At 45.1% G+C, this 24672-nt stretch overlaps 1 protein-coding gene across 1 annotated transcript in view; it reads right to left on the bottom strand.

Annotated features, from left to right (window-relative positions):
* MCU (mitochondrial calcium uniporter) overlaps positions 1 to 20970 on the bottom strand; it is a 190037-nt gene extending 169067 nt beyond the window's left edge. Inside the window, exon 1 of the mRNA XM_056113479.1 lies at positions 20800 to 20970. Within this exon, the coding sequence (XP_055969454.1) occupies positions 20800 to 20946 (147 nt within the window). The 5' untranslated portion in view covers positions 20947 to 20970. The remainder of the gene's footprint in view (positions 1 to 20799) is intronic.
* Positions 20971 to 24672: the final 3702 nt, after the last annotated feature.

Genomic DNA, 24672 nt, shown 5'->3' with positions numbered 1-24672 from the left:
GGAGCCAGGTTCTGGCAGTTCTGCCGTCCAAGCTAGCTGGTGCCAACAGCAGAAAGCGACCTCCAGTGTACCACACGTAGGTGTGTGCAAGCACCAGAGCTAGAGTGTATGACCCCAGGCAAACTACACGCCTAAATGTGAGTCCCACAGCCAAGCATGTCACCCGCAGTGAGCGCCTGATCAGAAACATGTGCGATACCACAGCCAAATGTGTGGACCCCTAGTCATCAAGACAACAACAGAACAGAAAAGGGACAAGAAAGGAAATTTTTTTAATGCCTCTGACCAAATGAGAGCCCAGAATCAGATGGCTCCATGACTGAATTCCACCAAACCTTCAGAAATGACCATCAAAGCACTTACTTGGCTCCCACTGGCCAGCTCACACTCTAGCAACTAAGATGTTACTGACCCGTACAGGAGAGTGAGGTAGCAACAGCATCTTTCCAAGCACTGCAGGGATGGTACAGAAAGAATTGCAGGTGCTGTCCTTCTCAAGCTCTTACCCTCCCAACAACCCACTAACAAAAATATAAGAAAGGGGGTTCTTTTCTTCATCTACAACGTTAACACCGTCTTATCCAAAGCAAGCAGGGCCACTACGAAAAGAAAACTGATGAACTTAAATGTGAAACTCTTCAATAAAACTTAGTGAACTAAATTCATTATATGAAAAGGATCATATGCCATGACCAAATGGGTTCTATTCCAGGATAACCAGGATAATTGAACATTTTATAACAAATACAGTGCCTGCCCTGGAGGCAGGCTGGGTGAAGGAAGACTGGCAGGAGGGAAACTGTGGACACTGGTGGTGGCAAATGTACCCTGGTGGAGAGATGGTGTTGGAACATTGTTTGACTGCAACCGGACTGTGAACAGCTTTGTAACTGTGTATTTCACAGTAATTCAATGAAAAAAAAAGACTTTCAACAAAAATAATGATAAAAGGGAAATATTTCAACAGAGTAAAGCCCTTAAGAAAATAAGCAGACAATATACTAAAAGGTAAAGAAGAGAATTCCCTTCCCTTAAGATCAGGCACAAGGGGCCAGAGCGATAGTACAGTGGAGAGGGCGTTTGCCTTGCACATGGCCAACCTGGGTTGAATCCCCGGCTTCCTGTATGGTCACCCAAGCATAGCCAGGATTAATTCCTTAGCATCTCTGGGTGTGACCCAGGAGAAGAAGAAGAAAAAAAAAAAGATCAAGCACAAGACCAAGCTGTTCACCGTCACCATCACCATTATTCAAATCATGGAAACCCTAGCCACAGTAGCTAGGAAAAGAAAGAAGTCCAGTTTGGAAAAGAAGAAATAAAACTAGAACTATTTGTAGATAACGTGACAATATATATAATAAACACTAAAGACTCCATTAAAAATATTAGAAGCAATAAATCACTACAGAAATATGTTGCATTTGGATATGCAAACAAGGAATGAGAATAGAAAAAAATCTATTAAAAACAATCCCATTTACAATCACATCAAAAAACAGTTAAAACATCATTGTTAAAACAAACAGAAGACACAGGAGAAACAACCATTATCAAAATTCTAATGGTGAGCCCAGAGGAATATAAAATATACCTCAGGGCTTGACTGCACCTGCCTTGCACAATCACAATCCAAACCCCAGTCCCGCAATGTGAGCACAGTCCCGCAGCTCTGCTCTTTGGGCCTGGGAGCGCTGCAGTCTGAGACCCTGAGTTCCACAAGTGATTTGGGGCCACACTAGATCCAGGTGTGTTTGAGCACCACAAAAAAAGGGATGCAATTCCCTCATGAGCACTGCCTGTGTCACCCCAGGCAAGCACTTGGAAAATCACAAAGCAACCTCCACTGAGCTAACAACTACAACTTGTGAACCTCAGCTACAAGTACTTGCCCTGCCTAGCAGATGTACAAGCACTACGACTCAGAGGGCAAAGTTGAGTGAGTATCATAGCAAAATTTACAAGCACCACAAGGCCCAGCCAGCATCTCAGCTGAAAATCTGCAAGCACCACAATCAGGAGTATGTGCAGCCTCCAATCACTCCAACATCAACAACAGCAATGAAGGGAAGAGGAGGGGAGGGTGGAATTTTTAGAAAACAATAATAAACATAATGTTATTATTTAAATCAATTGAACATCACTAAAATCCATGGAGAACCACAGAATATCCCAAGAGTCAATGCAATAAGTCAAAAGAATCACACTATACTACAAAGTCATAGTAATCACTGACACTGTGATTCCAGAAGGTACTGGAATGAAAATCAATGGAAAAGAACTGAGCGCCCAGAATTAAATCCTCATGAGTATAAACAGTTAATTTATAATAGAGGAGTCAAGAGCAAAAATGGGTAAAGGAAAGTCTCCTTATTAAATGGTTATGCAAATGAATCACAGTGAATCACTATATCACACCTAGCACAAAAGTTAACTCAAAACAGATTAAGAATCGGATGTTAGTTATGATCCATAAAATGATCAAAGAGAACAACAGGCAAACATTAACACTATTGCCATCCATGATGTATTTGGAAATTTGGCTCAACAGGGAAATAAAACAAAAATAAATTTATGGGATTACATCCACATATTGGGAAAAAAAGAAATTACCACTACAACAAAAAGGGCAGCGTACTAAATAGGAGAGAATATTCACACAAAGCAATGAAATTCACACAGTTTGCACAAATAACATCCAAACTACCTAGGAACTCACAAAACTCATCAACAACAAGCAAACACATAAAAAAAAATGGGGAGAAGAATTAAACAAGCATATCAGCAAACAGATCTTTCTTTAATTTAAAATTTAAGATGTGACAAAAGATGTCTCAGGCTCTAGTTCATTCTGAAATGCACTCACTTCAGAAACAAGTTTATAAAGCTTAGAAATCTTGAAGCACTAGAAAAACAAGTCCAGTTCATTTGCCTAGCCACGCAACTCTCTAGGAATTGACTCAAAACACTTGACTCAGGGTAGGCGAGAAAGTGCAGGGGTGAAGGCACACGCACTGGCCTACTTGATTCCCGGCACTATACGAGTATCTTCAGATGTAGCCTTGGAGACCCCAGCACTGTCAGGGTGGCCCAGGTGATCCCAGCTCTACGTGGTCTGAGCCACGTCCTCTTCGTGGCCCTCATGTCAAACCACACCTCCACCCCTAGATGGCCACAAAGTCCCGAAGAGGTCCCTGGACCTCTAAGTAAACACTCTGGACCTCTAAGAAAACACGCGGTAGGACCATCCTTGAGACACAAAGAACTATTCAATAAGACACAAAGAACTATTCAATAAGAAAAACCAAAGATAATGTAAGCTAATAAAAATAATAAAATTTGGAGATGGCGGCCTAGGAATAATCAATCGTTTTTTGACCAAAACCTATTTATAATAAAAGCTTAAAGTTGTCTACTTTTAACAGATAGTCCTGTTCAAATTGCCAAGGTCTCCATTAACTTAATTAGAAGGGAAAATTAAGTTAATATCATATCTGACTTTCTTGAGCACCTAACTCACATTTTCATCTTAGTTTTGGCTTGTTTTTGGCGTGCCTTAGCTAAAGTCCCTGGAATGCTTTTCATTTCTTAGTGCTCCCTGGCTGACTCAGCATTTCTGGCTAATGCACTGCAACAAATCATACATAGGTGCGAACTAAATGAAGCTCCATATTGTGTAGCACTGCACTGTAGCACTGTCCTGTTGTTCATCGATTTGCTCGAGCGGGCCCAGTAATGTCTCCATCGTGAGACTTGTTGTTACTGTGTTTGGCATGTCAAATACATCATGGGTAGCTTGCCAGACTTTGCCGTGAGGGCAAGATACTCTCAGTAGCTTGCCGGGCTCTCTGAGAGGGGCAGAGGAACCGAACTCGGGTCGGCCTCACGGGCCGCGTGCAAGGCAAACGCCCTACCTGCTGTGCTATCGCTCCAGCCCACCTGTATTATATATCCTGCAAAAATGTTCAAACCTTGGGCCAAAGAGATGGTACAGCATTTAAGGCGCTTGCTTTGCATGCGACTGACCCTTGTTCAATTCCAGACACTGCATATATCCCTGGAGCACCACAGAAGTAACCCCTGAGCAGAGTCAGGAGTGAGCCCTGCACCACCGGATGTGCCCACCCCCTGGCAATGAAGTCCAAACCTTTATCAAAGATGCTGCAAATGAAAGACATATGCATGAAACTGGAAAGCAAAATATGCATTAAAGATCACCTTTTTAGAACAATGACAACAAAGTATATACATTGGTAAATAGCTATGTAAGATTTGTAAAACAAAACGAATAGCAAATTATTCCAAACACAAAGAAACAATAAATTAATGCCAACAAGTTCCCAGCCACAGTTTGTCTTGCACTTGAAAAATCTCTCAAGCCCCTCATATACTCGTCATATTCCAGCAGACGCTGTTCTGTAGTTTGCACATGACCATGCATCTGTGTAAGGAAACATTACTCTTCCCTGCCTGCTCTCAGGAAGTACAAAGGGTTTTCCCAGGAATGTAATGAACGAGGACATTCAACACCAAAAAAGGAAACTGACTTTATTTGAAAGTCAAAACAACATTCCTAGTCCCACTAAAAGATGATACAGTATATTCCTCTTCCCTGGCACTGCACCCAACACCCAAATGCAGATAAGAAGACTTTGAGTCAACAAAAGTCTGGTTACACGTTTGTAATAGAGACCGAAATACAACAAAGTCCTTACAAACAAATGAACTAAAACCACATGTATCAACTAGGTAAGTAATGTTTAAAGTATTAAGGAAAGGAAACAAATTGCATAAGATTATACAGTATATAGAAGACCTAAAAGCAGATTTAAAATGTATTTATCATAGTATGCAATGTTTAGAAATCAGTCTGTGAGTCTAGCTGAAACATAAACTTGTGTCTGGGAACGGTAAACACAGAATGAGAGATTCCTTTGGGGAAAGAAGGCTGATACGGGGCTCAGGAAGAATGCGGGACAACATCCACCATAGCTGCAATGTCTCCAGACGTTATCCTGCTTGTTTTGTTGACATGCTTCATAATTTTTAAAGAAGCAATATTCCCCCCTTGGATTTTTTTTTTGGCTTTTTGGGTCACACCCAGCGACGCACAGGGGTTACTCCTGGCTCTGCACTTAGGAGTCACCCCTGGCGGTGCTCAGGGACCATATGGGATGCTGGGAATCGAACCCTGGTTGGGCGCGTGCAAGGCAAATGCCCTACTTGCTGTGCTATCCCTCCAGCCCCCCTCCCTTGGATTTTTGACTGAACACAAAGTAATTTCCTTGTGAAGGCCATCCTTCACCCACCTGCCACAGTGACGAAGGGAAGGCTTTGCCAAGGGAGCATCTGAGAACCTGTTCCACATCCTTCGTCTCCGCCGCCCCTTGGGCTCATACTTTGTGGTATGTGGGCTCATACAGGGCCTTCAGCTCCGGGACACGGAGCCCTCTCTTGCCCTTCTAGTTTTACCAAGAATACTTGTTCTAGGCAAGAAATCTATTATAGTTACCTTTTATTTTACCTCTTTCACTGCCAAGAGTTCTCACAAAATATATATTTAAAATTCACCTGATTTCTGGCACTTATGAACTTGACTTCACCCTGAATCAAATGCCAAGGGAAAATCAAATATTAATTTTTAAGGATTGATTAGAATTGAGTTCTCCATTGAATAAATTAATACCCCAAGTTTTGAAATATGTAATACCACAATTCCGTGGCAGAACTGTACAACTGAGCTTAGGCAACATTTTATTTTGAAGCTTAACTCAAAGATGAAAATTAAAACAAAAAAAAAATCTATTTTCCTTGAGGTTAAAACTACTCTTGGGGTTAAAACAAGAACAAACTAAAGAAACAAAACACAATTTTTAACATAGACATATAATGAGACAAAGTACATCCCTCGAATTTCAAAAATTAAAACAAAACTCAGTCTCACATCTGTGAGATCAGAAAAATCCATTTTTCCTATGAGATCAGAAAATCCATTTTTTCTATGATATTCAGCAGCTTAGTCTAGCATAAGTACTCAAAAGACCATGGGAAGTAGGGCAAGAAAGGGACATATACTGGGAAGGTGGGGGGGAGGTCATTGTTCCTGAAGCCTCCCAAAGCAGTGCTCAGGGTTCCAGGGGCCACTCCCAGAGTGCTCATCAGAATTTCAATGCTAGGACCAGAGGATGTGGTGCTGCTTGGGCCCTGCAGAGTCAGTGACCACCAGGGCCACTCTGACGATGCTTGGGAGGCTGAAGAGCCATATCCAGCAAGCACAGGACGCCATGAGGTACCCGGGATTGAACCTGAGTTGGGTGTAGGCCAAGCATGCGTCTTAAAACTCCTGCACTAACTGGTAACAAACTGGTATTGGAACATTGTATGACTGAAACCCACTCATGAACAACTTTGTAACTGTGTATCTCACAGTGATTCAATTAAACAAGCCCCTTGCTGTACTATGCCCAGTCCTACTCTTCTATTTAAAAATAAACAAACAAAACAACCACCTCAGCAGAGTGCAAAAGCCTTTTCTGAATCGTTTTGGGCCCTTGGGGAAATGCAGTTAGTGGAGTTGCTAGATCATATGGAAGATCAATTCCTAGATTTTTTAGAAGCGTCCATATATTTTTGCCAAAAGGTTGAGCCAGTCAACATTTTCACCAGCAGTGATGAGATCCCATGTGCATTACAGCAGTATTCACAGTAGCCAAAATCTGAAAACAACCCAAATATTCAAGAATAGATGACTGCGTGAAGAAGCCACGGCTCATAGACACAGTCGAATACAACTTGGCGAGAAGGAAAGACGAAACCATGCAATTTGCTGCTACGTGGGTGGATCTGGAGAGTATGGTGATGAATGAAGTTAGAAGCAGAGGGACAGATACAGAATGAGCCCTCTCATATGTAGGGTGTGAAAAACATAAACGCCCAAAGGCAACAGAAACTGAGAAGGCCTTTAGGAAGACGCACATCACTGTAAGTGGGGAAAGAAGCAAATCGGATGGGGGAGAAGGGACTGGGACAACGGTGGAGGGAAGCCGACATTTTACTGGGGGTTGGGGAGGGTGGTACTGGAACGTTTGATGCACAAAACTCCGCCATTATCAATACTGTAAATCACAGTGCCTTTGAAAAAATAAAAACTAAAAAGCTACACGACATGCTGAAAGCCTGCGCTTGAGTCTCAGCAAAGGCATTATGAACCACTCAGGGGAAGGCAGGGTAGACTGTTCTTCAAGATGCCAGAGGGGGACACAGATGCTCTGGTGACAGGTGTGGTGTCGAAACAACGTGTGCAGCACCATATGGTCCCTTGAGTAATGCTGGGAGTGACCCCTAAACACAGACCTATGAGCATCAAAAAAAAAAACCTCTGTGAATGACCCAGAAACCAAAAAACAAAATTCAAAAAGGAACCCAGGGCGTGGGAGGTAGCACCGCGATTGGTGTGCAAACTTGCACACTCCCAACCCCAATTCAATGCCTAGCACCCCTGGGTGGCCCTGGTGGGCTCTGAAGCCACCTGACCCTAGCAGCACCCTATTTTCAGCCCTCCCATTGAATTAGCAGGCCAGCTGCCCAAGAATCACCTGGCACTACTTTGATGCCCCCATTCCCAAATAAATAAAGGGGCAGGAGACATAGCTCAGGGGGAGAGTTTAGATCCTGGATTCAGTCCTGGGCACCACAAAAAATGGCAAGCTCCCCGTGACGTATTCGATATGCCAAACACAGTAACAACAAAGTCTCCAATGGAGACGTTACTGGGCCCGCTCAAGTAAATCGACGATCAACGGGAGGGCCTCGAGTAAAAATGAAAATAAAGAAAAAATTGTAAGGTCAGGGAGACAGCTTTAGGGCTGGAGCCCATCAAGGCCACTCAGGACTCTGGTTCTAATCACACTTGGCAACATGCCCCAGTCCTCATTCACGGCAGCTAGCTCAATTCTGGCAGACTAGTTCCAACAGAAACACCTCCAGACCTTTCCTCTGTGGAAATACCTGTGTGCAGGCACCAGCGCGCCTCTCACACAGTCCTGCCTCTCTCTCTTCTGCAGTGCCCAGCCCTTCTCCCATCACTGCATTACGTAGGCACAGAGAACTAGGTGGCTGCATCCTCCACAACCCTGCAGGACTTACACTGTGGTCTCTGAGACCTTGCAACTCCATTTACCCATCACTGGCTGGATGTTCTTAACTTTCTGCGGGACCACGCCAGAGAATGTGGGAAGACAGACTACTCTGGGCACAAATCATCTCGGCTAGGGGTTAACACTCAGCATTCCTACATGCCGTTACAAAGGAACGCAGAAGTATTCTGAGTTTCAGGTTGGCCAGCCACAATTTATAATGAACAAATTAGAATGTTGCCAACGTACCTCCAAACTCCAGAATGAACTGTTTTCCCTATGGCCCAATCGTTTCAACTCTCTGTCATTCCCCACCCCCACCCCCATATCCCCGGCTCTTCCCCAAACTCCTTCAGCAGTTTAGGTTGGAGAAAAATAGACACGGGGGAAGGTGGCACTGAAGGCATGATGAACGGTTTAAGGGGAAGGTGTGGGACACTATCCACTGAGCCACCAGAGCGCGAAGCAGGCACCTGGTGGAAGGCGGGGTGTGCTGTACTAGAATGAGGCATGCAGGAAGCTCTCAAGTATATAGCACAATATATCATAGCACCTCAATAAAAATGGGAGGGGAGGAAAAAGGATGTCAGAATTATGTCCTGTCTTGAAAAGGTGCAAGAGGGCTACTTTTCCTCACTTCAAGAAGAGGAAAGTCTATTATGATTTCATACAAGCCGCCAAGCCTAAAATTAACTAGTGCAGACTCAAAGAGTTGTCCCACAGAAGGAAGTTTTCTATGGGGTTGGGAGGGAGGAGTCCCTGAGACACGAGAGGGGGATACTGACACTCTGCCAGTGGGCCTGGTGCTGGAACACTGTATATCTAAGCTTATTAACAGTACTCTAAATCATGGTGCCTAAATAAAACTTGGGGAAAAAATAACTTGCAAAGTGTTATCTAAAAATCACACATCTTAGAACGAAGACCATCAGGCCCACCTTATCGAGTACCCTTATTTAAGTGACATAAATATTCACACCAAAGAAATCAGAAAGGTCATGGGCCCAAGGTCAAACAGCAAGTTATAGAGAAAGAACAGAACTCAGCTGGCTGAAATTAACGTGCTAAGAACTTCCCCATTATGTATTTTTATTTTTACATACCTCTCATGAGAAACTGGATTGGCTAATGCAGTGGGAACCTATCTCTCTAGATTTCTAATGTGGAAAAAGGCTGCAAAAGTCTCACTAAGAAAGGTTTTAGGCTTAAGAACAAGTAGCTTAACCAAAACCATTATATTAAGAGGAATCAAATAATACAAAAACATTAAAAAGAATGAAGTCAAAGAGAATTACTTAAACTTGTAATTACAGAATGTGAAATTAAGAGTTTCCCCTCTGGAATGCTGACTAGTTCAGCCCTTTTGGAAAACAGTATGGACAATTCTCAAAAAATTAGAAACTGAGCTCCCATTTGACCTAGCAATACCACTACTGGGAATATATCCCAGAGAGGCAAAAAAGTACAGTCGAAATGACATCTGCACTTCTATGTTCACTGCTGCACTGTTCACAATAGCCAAAATTTGGAAAAAACCCAAGTGCCCGAGAACAGGTGACTGGTTAAAGAAACTTTGATACATCTACACGATGGAATACTATGCAGCTGTTAGAAAAGATAAAGTCATGAAATTTACATACAAGTGGTTCTACATGGAAAGTATCATGCTAAGTTAAATGAGCCAGAAAGAGAGAGACAGACATAGAAAGACTGCACTCACTGGGGAATATAAAGTACAGAATGGGAGTCAAACACCCAAGAATAGTTGAGATAAGTACCAGGAAGTCTACTCCACAGCTTGGAAGCTGGCAGCACATGCTAGGGGAAAAGGCAGCTCAGATAGAGAAGGGAACACCAAGTAAAGGGTGTTTGGAGGACTCACTCGGGTTGCGAGATGCGTGCTGAAAGTGGACTATAGACTGAACACGATGGCTACTCAATACCTCTGCTGCGAACTACAACACCCTAAGGGAAAGTGAGAGCAAAAGGGAATGTCCTGCCACAGAGGCGGGATGGGGTAGGGGGATGGGATGTGGGGGTGGGAGGGCTACTAGGATCATTGGTGGTGGAGAATGGGCACTGGTGGAGGGATGAGTACTCGATCATTGTATAACTGAAACCCAAGCACTAAAGTTTGTAAGTCTACAACTGTACCTCATGGTATTTCACTAATAAAAAAATAAATAGATAAAAATAAACTAAATGAATTATGAATTATGTAAAAAAAAAAAGAGTTTCCCCTCTGGAAGTCTATAGTCACAATATACTTCTCAACGAAGAAATGCTGTGGACTTGTGATGCTATGCAAAATTTTTCATACCACAGAGCAAAACCTCCCAAGTTCTGGTAGTATGGGGACAGGAAAGACAGGTAGGAATACTGGGTTATTTTTAAAGTGGATATCAAATTTTAAAATCATTTTCTAAATAAATTTCAAATTCCAGTAGGCGGGGGTCACACCCACCACCTGGCCCCCTGGCGCCGTGTAATCCCATCAGCGGCCAAGACTCAGAGACTATAAAATCCAGCTCCCGGACGAGACCAGTGCAGTCTCCTGCCCCTGCGCCTGGCTGTTCCTCGCCGGGGTCCCTTGGAGGGGAGTGGGTTGAGCTTTCCTCCCCGCCCCGACCAGGGCTCTGGCAGCGGAAGACCTCCAGGACCAGCCACCACCATGCCGAGACTACTCTCCACACACATGAAGGTACTGGCAGAGGGACAAAGCCATGCGGGTTCCGGGCCAAGATCTCCAAGCCTACTCGGATTGGAGTCGAGCATCCTCCACCCAGATCCTCCAAATTCCAGTAGGCGGGGGTCACACCCACCACCTGGCCCCCTGGCACGTGTAATCCCATCAGCGGCCAAGACTCAGAGACTATAAAATCCAGCTCCCGGAACCGCGCGGTCCGGAATGCGCGACATCTTATCAAGACATCTTTTTATGACATCTTATTATCTCATTTCTACTTTGAACAAACTTGCAGGCTACAGAATGTAGCCTGCCCACAGGGCAGAGTCTGGCAAACTCCCCGTGAAGTACCAAATATGCCGAATACCAGTAACAATGATGGGTCTCATTCTCCTAAAGAGCCTTGAATATAATCTCAGGGCTAGGATGAAAGAGACTTTACTGGGGCCTGCTCGAGGCAATCGACAAATTTCTAAATAACAATCAAGGCTTAGTACAATTGTAAAAAGGAAAGCTGACAAAGTCAACAAAGAAGCCTATCAAACGTCAGTGTGAAAAAAAAAAAGAAAAGCAAGATTTAAAAAAACTTTGGTACATCTACACAATGGAATACTATGCAGCTGTTAGGAGAGATGAAGTCATGAAATCTGCTTATAAGTGGATGGACTTGGAAAGTATGCTAAGTGAAATGAGTCAGAAATAGAGGGACATAGCTCTCAGTTGTGAAATATAAAATAACATAATAGAGACTAACACCCAAGGGCACAGAGACAGGGGCCAGGAATATTGGTTGGAAGCCCGCCTTACAAGCTGTGGGAGAAGGCAGTTGGAACAGAGAAGGGATCACTAAGTCAATGATGGTTGGAGGGATCATTCGGGATGGGAGATGTGTGCTGAAAGCAGATCAAGGACCAAACATGATGGTCTCTCAGGATCTGTACTGCAGACCATAATACCCCAAAGTAGAGAGAGAGTAAGAGGGAAGTTGTCTGCCATAAAGGCAAAGGGAGGGAGGTTGGGGAAGGGGGAGGGATACTGGGGACATTGGTGGCGGAAAATGTGCATTGTGGAGAGAGGGGTGTTTGATAGTTGTATGACCGAAACTCAAACATGAAAGGTTTGCAACTGTAGCTCATGGTGATTCAATTAAAAAATAATAATAATTAAAATAAAACTGTGACTGGGGGGAAGGGAAGAATACCACCAGCAGCCTTTCACTTTCCATTGCCTTTCCTCCGATTCTACTAAACATCCTACCACCTAATCCCATCCATTCTACTTCCCAAATCTCCTTCTCTCCATTCCCTTTTCTCTAGCCCCAGGGCTGATGTTTATTAGGTCCATTAAGCCGATCTTACAGCTCTTTCTCCTGCCTGATCTCTCCATCCAGCGTCCACACTATTGCCAGTGTGATCTATCCACCTGACCATGTTGCTCCCCTGTTGAAATTCTTCCCGCGCTCACCTACAAATGAGCAGTCGTTTTCTAAACTGTGACTTGAACTGGAAAATCACGTCAAGTGGGCTCTAACCAACATTTCTTGAATGAAGCAGAATCCATGTATGTATGCATGTTGGGATGTCTGCTTTATCATTTCATGAAACTTAGTTTTCCACACACATGCACACACAAGCTGGATCCTGATATAAACATATTTCTACTCTACGATGAATTCAAAGGCAACCACTGACCTACATAAAAATTTCAACTCCAGGGGCTGGAGCAATAGCACAGCAGGTAGGGCACTTGCCTTGCACGCAGCCAACCCGGGTTCGATTCCCAGCATCCCATATGGTCCTCTGAGCACCGCCAGGAGTGATTCCTGAGTGCAGAGCCAGGAGTAACCCCTGAGCATCACTGGGTGTGACCCAAAAAGCAAAAAAAAAAAAAATTCAACTCCCTCATAAGTCCCTTCCCAATCTGCTGTCTCACCACAGTACAGAAGGGGCAGGCCCTGGACTCAGACTGCATATGCCAGATAAGCTCCTCACTAGCTGTGTGTGTGATCCTGAACTAATTACTTTCTAGTGGTAAGGTACTTACCAGCTGAGCTCCTGGGCAAATAGCTTCAATCAGTCTCCCTGTCTGTAAAACAGGTTACTAACAGTCCCTGTGCATATGCTGCCAGAAGAACTAAATGAGATTCTCCAAGAGCTTAGCACATGGTGCCCTTGGTTAAATATCACTGTCATCACGGCTGGTCTCCAACCTAGTCTCTAGCTATGGCCCCAGTGTTCCGGCTGTATGGAAAGGCAAAGCTGTTTCTCAAACACCCCTTCACCCTCAACTGCATGGCAAACCTTGAGAGAACCTGCCAAGCCAGCCCCACTCCTTTCCCGTCCTCCACAGCCCACTCCCTTAACTCTCCAGGGCATGCCTAATGCTCCCTCCGAATGTCCAGAGGAAAAGGAGAAAAGCACAACCCTTTAAGATCTTGTTTGTCCGGGTCTCTTGGGCTCCAGAATCCCACACAGGCACTTCCTTCTTTCCCAGGACACTGCTCACCAAGTTAAGAGTTCAACAGATACTACCTGAATGACTGCCTAAATCTAGGCTTCCTCATCATAGGGGTAGTATTTTGCCCAGAGGACTTTTGTGGGATGCACCACACAATGTTCGGAGAGTGTCTGATAACAATAATGATCAAGTTTACAGAGTAGAACCTTCTGAACTAAAGAAAATTATAAAGATCTCTAGACGCCAATTCCCTAGACCCCTATAACTAACACCTGGAGTGGAGGGTAGAAGAGGTTTGAGAAGACAGAGCCAGGATATGGCTCAGGAGTCGAGGGAATGCGTTACCTGCCTGAATCTCTATTCCTGGGTTTGGTCCCAGCATCTCCCATCTCTCTCTCCCTCTCTCCCCTCCCTCTCTGTCTCTTTTTCTCTCTTCCTCTTCACCCCCCCCCCCACCCATACCACACACAATTAGTCTTGTGAGATGGGACTTGCCTGAAAGGAACAACAGAGGGAGAACCCGCCCTCCACTCTGTACAGTAAAGTTTCAATTCTAGCCAGATCTCCGCTTGTATCCCTGCTCCATGCATCTTGTATCTTGTTCTTCATACCCTGTGTATTCTTCATCTCTGCACCCCTAACATTAAAACAATTTAAGACACTTAAGAGAAAAATTAACCTACCTCCTGATCCATAACAACGGAATAATAACAGTTCTCAAAGGTTTATGGTAAGATCTCACCAGGAAACACAATGCCCTCAGATCTTAGGAAATTTTCTCAATTACGTACGCCTCTATCTATAGAGGTCAGAGAGTTCAAACCAATCTCTCTGCTCTCCTAGTCTTTGACAAAACGAGTCAATAAATTAACGTTTTCTAAAGTTAAAACAGACACTAATACTCTTAAGCATTTTGTTTTATAGAATCAGGAAGTATAAAACAGACCTATCTTAGAAGGCCAAAGAGAAGTTTAAGGGATTGTGTAACACACAAGGGTCAGGGCTATACCTTTGAGACAGCCTCTGGGCAGCCTCATACACTGGCAATTCAGCAATTTTCTGATTCTTATTAATTTGTTCTCTGAACAATAAGGTGAACAATAAATGCTAAGAAAAAGTAGGTAAAGGCTGAAAACTTGAATTCCAATAAATAAAAGGTAAACACCCCACTCTTTTGGATTAATAAATGATACTGCCATTCGGAGATTGGGAAAGGCTTACACTTTGTAACTAAAGTAACACTGATTTGCAACATTATACAGGTTTCAGATATACAGAAATACATCAACATCCATAAACACTCCATCCATCACCAAAAGTCTAGTTTCCATCCATCACCATATAATTGATCTCATTGACACAATCTACTCACTCCAAGCCTTCCTTTCTTCCTTTTCCTTTTTCTTCTTCTTGTTTGAGGTGCCAGGAGCAGAACCCAGGCCAGGCATGTGCTCTCCAACTTGAGCTGCATCCCCAGTCGCCAACCTCTTATTTTTATGAAATGTCAAATTGCAACGCCATATTAGCCAACCTTTTCAGAACTGTCTTAGATTTCTGTTTTAGTGATAACAACCTAATTCTTGATGTAATTTACCATGTTTTATTTTTATCGGTATAAAAAATTCAAGTCTATGCACAGTTTATGGGTCAATAATTCACTAAGCTTATTAAAATTACTACTTTGTATGAAGTCAACTTTCATTTTTACACTGTCTCACTGCAAGCATTTAACAGACCGTAGTGAAACAGAAAAATGATTGTTTCTCTTTGTTCAACCTACAAGGACAGGTTTATTTGGCTGATGTTTCAATCAGGGAGCAATTATTCGAGACTGAGTTTGAGCTGAAGGGCTTGCTGGAAGAATTCGATCCTAACTTGCTTTCTGCTTTGTTTTTAGGCCACAGTGCCAGTGCTAAAGGGCATCTCCCAGCTCAGGGCTCAAGCACCTGCTCCAGCCCCAACTGAGCTATCTCGTCAGCCCTCAACTCACTTTTAAACATCCATCTCAGCATAATCATCTACAAAACGAACCACCAGGGGGCTCAGCAAATGTCTCAACTGCTTAAAGCATTCACCTCAGAGCACAAGATCATGAGTTCAAACCCCAGTAATGTCTCATGCACTAAAATGATCAGGAAAAGATCTGCCGTTCGTGGTACGTACAAGAGGGGCCCGGAAGGTGGGTCACTGGTTAAGAAGGCCAAGGCATTCTGACCAGTCTGGGGCTCCTACAGAAGGAAAGAAAAGGTACATATGTCTGTGTAATTTTGAGGGAAAAGAAATGAATGGGAAAATCAACAAATGTGTAAACGATTTGTGACTCTGTAGTACCCCATGAGACTGCTAAGGAAACCCATTTTATGACTCTTCCACTTTTAGTTCCTTACTCTAAGGTCTTTTTGATCTCTAAACTCTTGTATTCTGTTAAGTACACAATGTCTTCCATGGTAACATCTTTGTTTTCCAAATAACACGTTATTCCAGTAATTCTAATATACCCATGTGCCATGGTATGGTATTAATCAATCAAACAAGAATAGAGGGATGCCTGATACTGTGTGGCTATCTCACATCTGAAAGCCTAGTCTTTAATCTTGTCCTTAATTTCAGAAAAAAACAGTGATTTTAAAGAAAACTCCCAGAGGCACAAAGATAGAACATAAAACAAAATATTTCCCCTTGGAGAAGAATTCCATAAAGCAAAAAACAGTAACATAAAGTCGCCTGAGACTTAGAAAAGTTTGAATAATCAGAATTTGAAGGATAAAACCCAAATGTACTCATTCACATATTTGGGAGGGGGGGCTTCAAAATAAAATACTGAAATTAAAAGATGGTTACTTTCTTAAAAACAAGACTACGTGAAACATTGAGAATCTTCATCACTTCTCATTGAAGGAGCTCCTGAGCTGTGCTCAGAGGCCCTGGGGTCACTCCTGGGGCGCATCAGCCTCCTGATACTTCACTGCTTGGTCCAGGCAAGAGGTACTTCTGGGACCCAGCAGGGCTAAGGGGCACTCACACCACCTCAGCGGTGCCTGGGGGTCATTAGGGCTACACCCAGCAGTGCTGAGTGTGTAGAGGGTGACTGCTTCAGCCTTTTGAGCTATCTCGCTGACCCCAAATCAGAATATTCGTAGAATGAAACACAAACAACTTTAATATCAAAGTCATACCTTTATTTTTACTAATAAACTGGGTATTTTTAATTCTTTTGTCTTTGAACAGGAAACTGGTACCACTGTAGAGCAAACTCAATGGTACCAAGTCCATCTATTCACTATAAATAAGTATATATACAACCAAAGACAGCACTAGCAATATCAGGCTTACATCAGTCACCCAAAGGGGACTACCCGAAGCATCAATTAAGAAAGTCAAATGAGGAGCGTTGCCAGGGCAGGGGACCATGGCAGAAAGAGCACCGATTTTCACTGGAAAGTACACCAAAGGATGAATTTTCAATTAACCTTTGAGTATCACTTTGTACTCTGCACTGCCCTAGGTCTACAAGAGACACAAAGGTAATAGGATACATATATTAATGCTTTATCTCCCCAATCAAGATAAGGCATCCACAAACATTTAGAGAACAAGACAGGTGTCTACCTGTGACCTGAAATAAATCCTATAAGAATTCAGAGAGAACAGCAAAGAACAATGAAAGGAATTAAGAGGCAGTAATCATATAAACAGATTCAGATTAGCACTTCTTCAAATTATCTCCATTTAAAGGAATTTCAATTCCAGATTAATTAACTACAAACATAAGAGTCACTTCCCTCTGCTTCCTCAACTATATAGTGATAGATTCAAAGCGGGATTGTCGATCACAGTCTAAAGACCAAAATGGACTTTAGAGGCTAGAAGAGTGATTAATTCTGAAAAAAAAAAAGCTGGAAGAACTGCATAAACACTCAGAACGGATATGTGGGACATTGGCGTAAGAACAGTAGAATATTTCTGTTGGAGTAGATCTAGCAAAGTAATTCTGAGCCAGACTATTAGAATCCCAACTAAAGAACAGAACTTGCCTCTGTGTCAGTCAATATATCCCCTGTTAAAATTTCCAAGCTATATGTACCTCTCTAAACTACAGAGCCAACAATACTTAAAGTACAAAATCTAAACTGAAGTAGCAGAACTTAAAAATGTCCCTGCCAAGGAGGCAGGTTGAGGGATGGGAGGGCACTGGGGATACAGCAGCAGAGAGAAGCTGACATTGGTGATGGGACTGGTGTTGGAACACAGCATGCCTGAAATTTAGCTAAGAATAACTATGTAAATCATGGTGCCTTGATCTAATAAAATTTTTAAATGTTTTTCAATTTAAAGTGAAATTATATCTCTGCCGAACTATATATACAGGCTGGGGTTGCCTTGCAAGCAGACAGCGCAGGTTCAAATCCCCACACCTCATATGGTCCCCCAAACGCCACCAGGAGTTATCCCAGAGTGCAGAGCCAGGAGTAAGCCCTGAGAACCACCAGCTACAGCCCGGAAACAAACCAAAAAACAAAACAAAAACAAAAAAAAGAAAGAATAATGCAAAGTAAAACCCACAATATATAGAGACAGCCACAAACTTTTAAAAATAATACACTGACAAACTTAAGAGATGTAGTAATTAGGCACAGCCAGTAACTGCTAGGAATTGCCAACAGTGCGGCTGTCATCAGAGATGACAGTTTGATTTAGCAAAAGAATAATACAGGACACAGTGGAGGGTAGGTCCCACTCCAAGAATCACCTAGGAAGGAGCAGACACTTTCACTAAACACACTGACAGACACACAACTTTTACATTGGCCTTGGTTACAGTCACAAAGTAGGAAGTAATCCCAGGCTCGGGATAAAAAGGGAAAGTTACATTTGATGATGCTAAAAATAAGTCCCCCCTTTATTTCTATTTACCGAGTTAAATAGTATTTTAACTGGGTAGAAGCTTTGGGAAAGAGCTGTATCTCCCAAACCATATTGACCAGTTAGCTAGATTACTGTATTGCCTGGGACTCATCTTCCAAACTGGGGGTGGGAATGTGGGGAGAATGGATTTCAAAAACATGTCTCAAGCAAAAACAACCAGTACTGCAATCAGTTCTGGTCCTCTGACTATAATTTACCAGACCTACTATAGCCAAACAACAAAAGTGGCACAGGCTGGACTTGTGATGGTGTCCAGCGCAGAGTGCCATCTGCTGCATAGACAAAGGATGTCTCCTACGCAGGATTCAACCCCAGGGTCTCTCAGGAACCTTAGTAAGTGCGAGCTATTGGCTCCTGTGCTTGCCTGATGCATGCGCCTTGAATCAACATTTACTTATAGGAGAATTCCTGAAATCCAATGGGGTTTTAGAACCAACTGTTTTCTAACAGACAATATATTGTGTGTTTGGGGGGGGGGGGGGGGGAGTGAGGTGCAATTGTATCTGAAAATAAAAAGAACACAGGAAAGGGATGAGGATAATTGGAAACAAACATTTGCACATTAGCTGTGTAATCTTGGGCCAATCTCTTCGCCTTTCTAGGCCTCTCACTTTCAAATATAAAAAACATTTCAAGTTAAACAAATCTCTAAGAGATACTGCGCAAATTGAGTCTTGAGAGAAATCATGGAATAACAGATGGAAACAGCTGTATACTTTATGACTTCAGAGCAATCAGTGGGGAAAAGAGAGAAACCTGCTTACATATTTTAAATAATCAGGTTCCATTTTTTTTCCCAAATCTTACAATTCTAAGTTCATTTACAAGTCCCTGTTCCCATGATAACACTTCTGCCCTTCTGAAATAACACTTCATTTGAATTGTGCTTTCAGCTACAAATTCAGCACTTCACTTGTGCACACCCCAGAATAGCACAGAAGAACACGCCCATGAAGTACCCACACAAGGAGAACACGGTCTGACAGAGTCATGTAGTGGAAAATCTACAAGGCACACATTTTTAATGAACACTACACCAAAACAGTCTTCAGAATACAGAGATAAAGACAACCTGGGAACCCTGTAAATAGTTAGCAGGAGCCTGGAACGCAGTCAGATTTGAGGGTGGTCTTGTGTTTTTAAAGAGAACAGAACACAGAAGTAGAGGCTATGAAACATTCAAATCTAAACTGAACTGTGGGAAAGCTCGGCTCTCACCCAAAAGCTTCAGCAAAGCAATATGTCAGTATGCCAGACATGAGCAGTACAATTTTCTCCCGGGAACGAGGAGAGGGTCCACCAGGCCATCTTGCCTTTGTAGATCGTTCATTCTTTTCACAGTTCCTTCCGAGATTTAATTTCATGCTATCATGGGTATGAGGTTATCCTGTCTGAAAAGCTTCCAGCTCAGTTTCCTCTAGTGAGCTATGTGATCAGATCAAGACAGGTGGATTTATTTGCTGGTGGCTGGAGGGACGGGTTTCTCCAATCAGTCTCTGCAGTGATTCTCATGACCACACTACACAACTTGGCCGAACGAAGAAAGAGTTGGCCAGACAACACATCTGGGTCTAGAAAAGCTAAGGGAAGAAAACCCGCTGCCCTGTTAGGTCAAGAACTCCATGCCAAATCCACCGCTTGCAACTGGAAAAGAGAAAATCTACACAGACACACACACACACGCACTCGCACATACACGCGCATGCACGCACATACACGCGCATGCACACACGCATGCACACACACACACACACACACACACACACACACACACACACGCTGTGCAAACAGAGAAACTCTCTTTCATCGCCAGCCAATGGGAGCCAGTAACAACTGGTTAATCCGCGAACACCACATCCCAGCCTCTGCGAACTTGTCCTATTCGGTTCCTCCCTGCCCGCTGCCCACCCTCCTGCCACCGGGTACGCGAGAACAAGCCTAGAAATGCGCCTTCCAGAGCGGGCGAGCACCGGGGGAGCACGGGGCTGCTCTCCGCGAGCAATGCAGCATCCCGAGCCAGAGGGGGACCCCCGGGCCGCCGGCGCAGGAAGGAGCCCGGCGGACGAGAAAGTTTGGCTCTCCGTCCAGCCGGGTCCCGGCGGGACGCGGGGGTCCGGGGCCGCACCCGGGGGCCAGGTCCGGCCGCGTGGCCGCTGCCCCGCTCCGGACACAGCTGCCGGGCAGCCGCCGCGACTCCCGCGGCCCGAGGGAGGCGGGGGGAGGCAGGGGCACGACTGGCCCCGGCGGGGCAGCGCCGCGGGGGTCGGCGGAGGGGCCGAGCCGCGGGCGGGGACGCGGCGGGGGCGGGTCAGCCAGGGTTCCAGCCGCGTCCCTTCCCCGCCCCGGTGTCCCCGGTCCTGCGGGAACATCCCCGCCGTCGCCCCTCCTCCTCCGCCCCTCCCCGCGCCGCCGCCGCCCGCCCGCCCGCCGCCGCAGGCGCCTGAAGGGCACGGCGGCTCCGGGGCGCGGGCAGCGCGGGCCGCGGCCGGACTTGGGGGAAGTGGCCGCTGCCCTGCCCGGCCTGCCCGCCCGCCCGCCCGCGGCTCCGCACGCCCGCGCCGCCCCGCCCTCCCCGCGCCGCCCGGCGCGCTCGCTCACCGTCCGGTGGTGCTGCTGCTGCCGGCGGCGGCCGACGCCCAGCCCGGGGAAGCAGCCGGCGCCGAGCGCCCCGCAGCCGCCGGCCGCCCCGCCGCCGCCCCGCGCGCACAGCAGCAGCAGGAGCGATCTACCTGCGGCGGCCGCCATCTCTCTACTGGAAACGGCGCCCAGCCCGGCAGCGCGGCGGACGGCGGGGGCGGGGCCGCGGCCCGCCACTCAGCGGCGCCCCGCCAACCGCGGCCCGCGGCCGCGCGGCCGAGGCGGGGCTTCGCCGCAGGGCCAATGGGCGGGCGGGAGCACCCCGCGGGAGGCCGCCTGTCGCGCCCGGAGTTGCCTCCGGTGGGACCCGGTCAATTACGGGCAAATTCTCGGCGGCGGGCGGTGGGCACGGGAGCCCCGGAATCGCGGCGGTCCAGAGGGCGTGTTCCGTCCGGCTCATCTTCATCTTCATCTTCATCGGAGAAGCTCCGATCAGCGAGGGGAGACGGGTGTCCGAGCAGAGCCTCGTACTCCGCGAGTGTTCTAAGTTGACAAGATCGGCTCCAAATTCATACATTGCTAAGCAGGTCTCCTGGAACTCCCAACGAAGTGCCCGGCGTTGTCGTTCACGGCGAATGGTATTCGTGTATATTAAAATGCCTCCTATGTCTTGGGCTGCTCTGATATGTAGCATGATCTAGGGCAGGTGTGATGATTAGGATGTGGAAGTCCCAGAACATGCCATCAGAGCGAATAATCAACCTGCATACGCTCCACACGCTCAGTTCATGTTTAGAGCTTCCTTACACTGATATTTTTATACTTTCCAGAAGCAATGCTGTTTTCCATCTTTGCTCTTGTGTGACTTATTAAGCTATAAAAACAGAACAGTTTGCAGTGAAATAAAAAATAATGTAGAGGTCATAATTTTAATGAATTTTCACAATTCAGCAAAGCGAGCCAAAAGAGTACATTTTGAAATAACTCTTCACCACTTTCTCTCGGAAAAAATATTCTTTCCACAAGAAATCAGCTCTAGTGGGCTGGAGCAATAGCATAGCCAGTGGGGCATTTGCCTTGCACACTGTCGACCTGGGTTCAGTTCCCAGCATCCCATATGGTGGCCCGAGCACCGCCAGGAGTAATTCCTGAGTGCATGAGCCAGGAATAACCCCTGTGCATCGCCAGGTGTGACCCAAAAAAGCCAAAAAAAAAAAAAAAGAAGAAGAAAAGAAAAGAAATCCGCTCTAATGAGAGCTTATTGAAGATTATTAACGAAGAAGAGTTGAAATCTCTAAGTTTCCCAGGAAGAGGGTTTCCTTGCTGTCAGTTTATTAAAGTCAACATTCCTGGCCAGAGCTAGCACCTTGGGCAGGGCATTTGCCTTGCGTGCAGCTGATGATCATTCCCGCAAGCCCTGCCAGGAGTGATCCCTGAGCATAGAGCCAGGAGTAAGCCCTGAGCACCACTGGGTGTGACATCAGAACCAAAAATAAAGTCAATTTTGTGCATGTTAGTCTGCAAATTTGAACCAACACTGTCTCAAAGGCTGAGTGTGATTCTGACAGCAGCACTGTCCTTGGACCCCCAGTGCCACAAGGATGGGGTCTTTGACTCAGAAACCCCATGAGTGGGAGCATTACCACCACATGCATGGGCTAGCTCATCACAACAGAGAGAAGGAAGGGGGAGAATTTTTTTTTTAATTTTAACTTGGTGGGGGAAATGGTAATTTTATGCTGGGCTGGCCACATCCAGTGATGTTCAGGGGTTATTCCTGGCGCTACACTCAGAAATTTCTCCTGGCAGTGCTCAGGGGACAACAGAGGGTACCAGGAATAGAACTTGAATGGGCCACGTGCAAGGCAAACATCCCAATGGCTGTAAGATAGCTCCAGCTTCTATTATGCTAAATTTTGTAACATATCCTTGTAGTGTAGCTTAGTTCAACTTAAAGGAAAATAGATTAAGTAGTAGGCCACAGACATAGCATTTGTGAGGTCAAGTTTGATGGCTGGGACCAGCTGCCATCCATCCCCCACTGCCCAGTATAGACTTCATGACCCTTGAGCACCACCTGGCATCAGCACCACAGTGCTGAGACAGGCACCAGAAGCATCTCCAGTGGCCACAATTTTTTTAAAGTTAAAAACAAAAACAATGTTACTGTATCACTTGTTACAATATTGCTTTAATTTCCTCTCCTGTGTTCCTGTGTGAGATTGTCAAGCACAGGGTTCTCACCTAGTTCCCACACCCCTTTCTTGCTGGGGATCACAGCAGCGGAGCCACTGGAAATCTCACTCTGACATGTGGCACATTCCTGGGGAATCGAACTCAGATCCTCACACCTGGGTTCTTTCACTAAATCAACTTCTGGCCCTAATAATGTTCTTTAAAGTTTGGTGAAGCTCTTCTTGGCCCAGAATAGCTGAACAATGAAGTGGAGTGTTTGAGTTATTTAATCTTTCCACTCCACCCCAGAACAGGAAGAGGGCTGGCTTCCCTGGGTGAGATATCATTGATGCTGGTCACCAGAGACATGCATTTCCCAGAAGAGGAACCTGAGATGTCAAGAATGAAGAGTCCCCCATTCAACAGCTGCACACACTGATCTCTAGTCAAAAACCCATGAACATTCTTGGAGTAACTTCCCTACCAATCATGTTCCAACCATCTATATTTATCCCATAGCATTTCACGTATTTCTCCATGCCATCTCTCTTTCTCCTTTGTCCCTTCACAGCTTCTTACTAGATGACAGTGGATTTTAATTTCGTTTTTACTTTCTGTGCCTTCGCCAAGTCTTGCTAAGAATCGCAATAGTGTCTTTCATCCCCACCTTACACTTTGAGTTTCATTTGAGTCACCTTTCCCACATTTTTTAAATTATGAAAATTAGCTGTGCACCCTGCAGTTGTAAGATTTCATTTTGTCCATTTGCACAAAAGCACAATAAAATCTTTGCTTGGAATTTGTTTTGTTTCTTTTCTCACCTCCAAGCAGTGCTCAGAGGGGCCCGGCGGGGTGGAGATACTCAGCTTAGCTTGGAGGATCTGATATTCCCGTCCTTGGGCCTGATCACTGGAGCTGCTCCAGCCCCTGGAGCCATACAAGCAGTAGCACAGAGCTTCACACATGCAAGGCAAGCGTTTTTACTGCTGAGCTGCATCTCCAGGGCCTCTAGCCCTAGTCATTTAAGTACATAAACATGTAACTGGGGAGATTACCAAAGGTTTTCAGCTTGTATTTTTTTTTCTTTTTGGGTCACACCTGGCAATGCACAGGGGTCACTCCTGGCTCATGCACTCAGGAATTACTCCTTGCGGTGCTTGGGGGACCATATGGGATGCTGGGAATCGAACCCAGGTCAGCCGCGTGCAGGGCAAACACCCTACCCACTGTGCTATCGCTCCAGCCCCTCATCTTGTTTTTCTTTTGTTTTTTTTTTTTACCAAAATCTGTCAAATTCTTTAACAAGATTGGTAAAGAATTGGTGCATAGGCTATGTGATTTGAGACTCCATCGACTAAAACTGAGTTCCAATAATTCAATTAATTTGTACCAATGTCATTTATCCCCTCACAGAAAAAAAAAACTTTCCCCTAGATAAAGGACATATCTTACATCAGTTGGTTCTTAGTACCCAAGAAGAAAGTGCAGCTAGAACAACAAAAATCATCTTTGGGCTTGAAGCAATAGTACAGTGGGGAGGGTATGCCTATGCCCCCCCACCCCGCCCCGAGGAGTGATCCCTGAGCACAGTCAGGAGCAAGCCCTCAGCACTGCTGAGTATTACCCAAAAACCAAAAGCAGAAGAAACGAAAATCAACTTTAACCCAATATATATATATATATATATATATATATAATTCTGAACATATATGTATATGT

The sequence above is a fragment of the Sorex fumeus genome, unplaced genomic scaffold (assembly GCF_029834395.1).
Source record: "Sorex fumeus unplaced genomic scaffold, SorFum_2.1 ptg000020l, whole genome shotgun sequence".
NCBI classification, from domain to species: Eukaryota; Metazoa; Chordata; class Mammalia; order Eulipotyphla; family Soricidae; genus Sorex; species Sorex fumeus.
The sequence above is the reverse complement of the archived record's forward strand: the minus strand, read 5'-3'. Positions and strand labels throughout refer to the sequence as shown.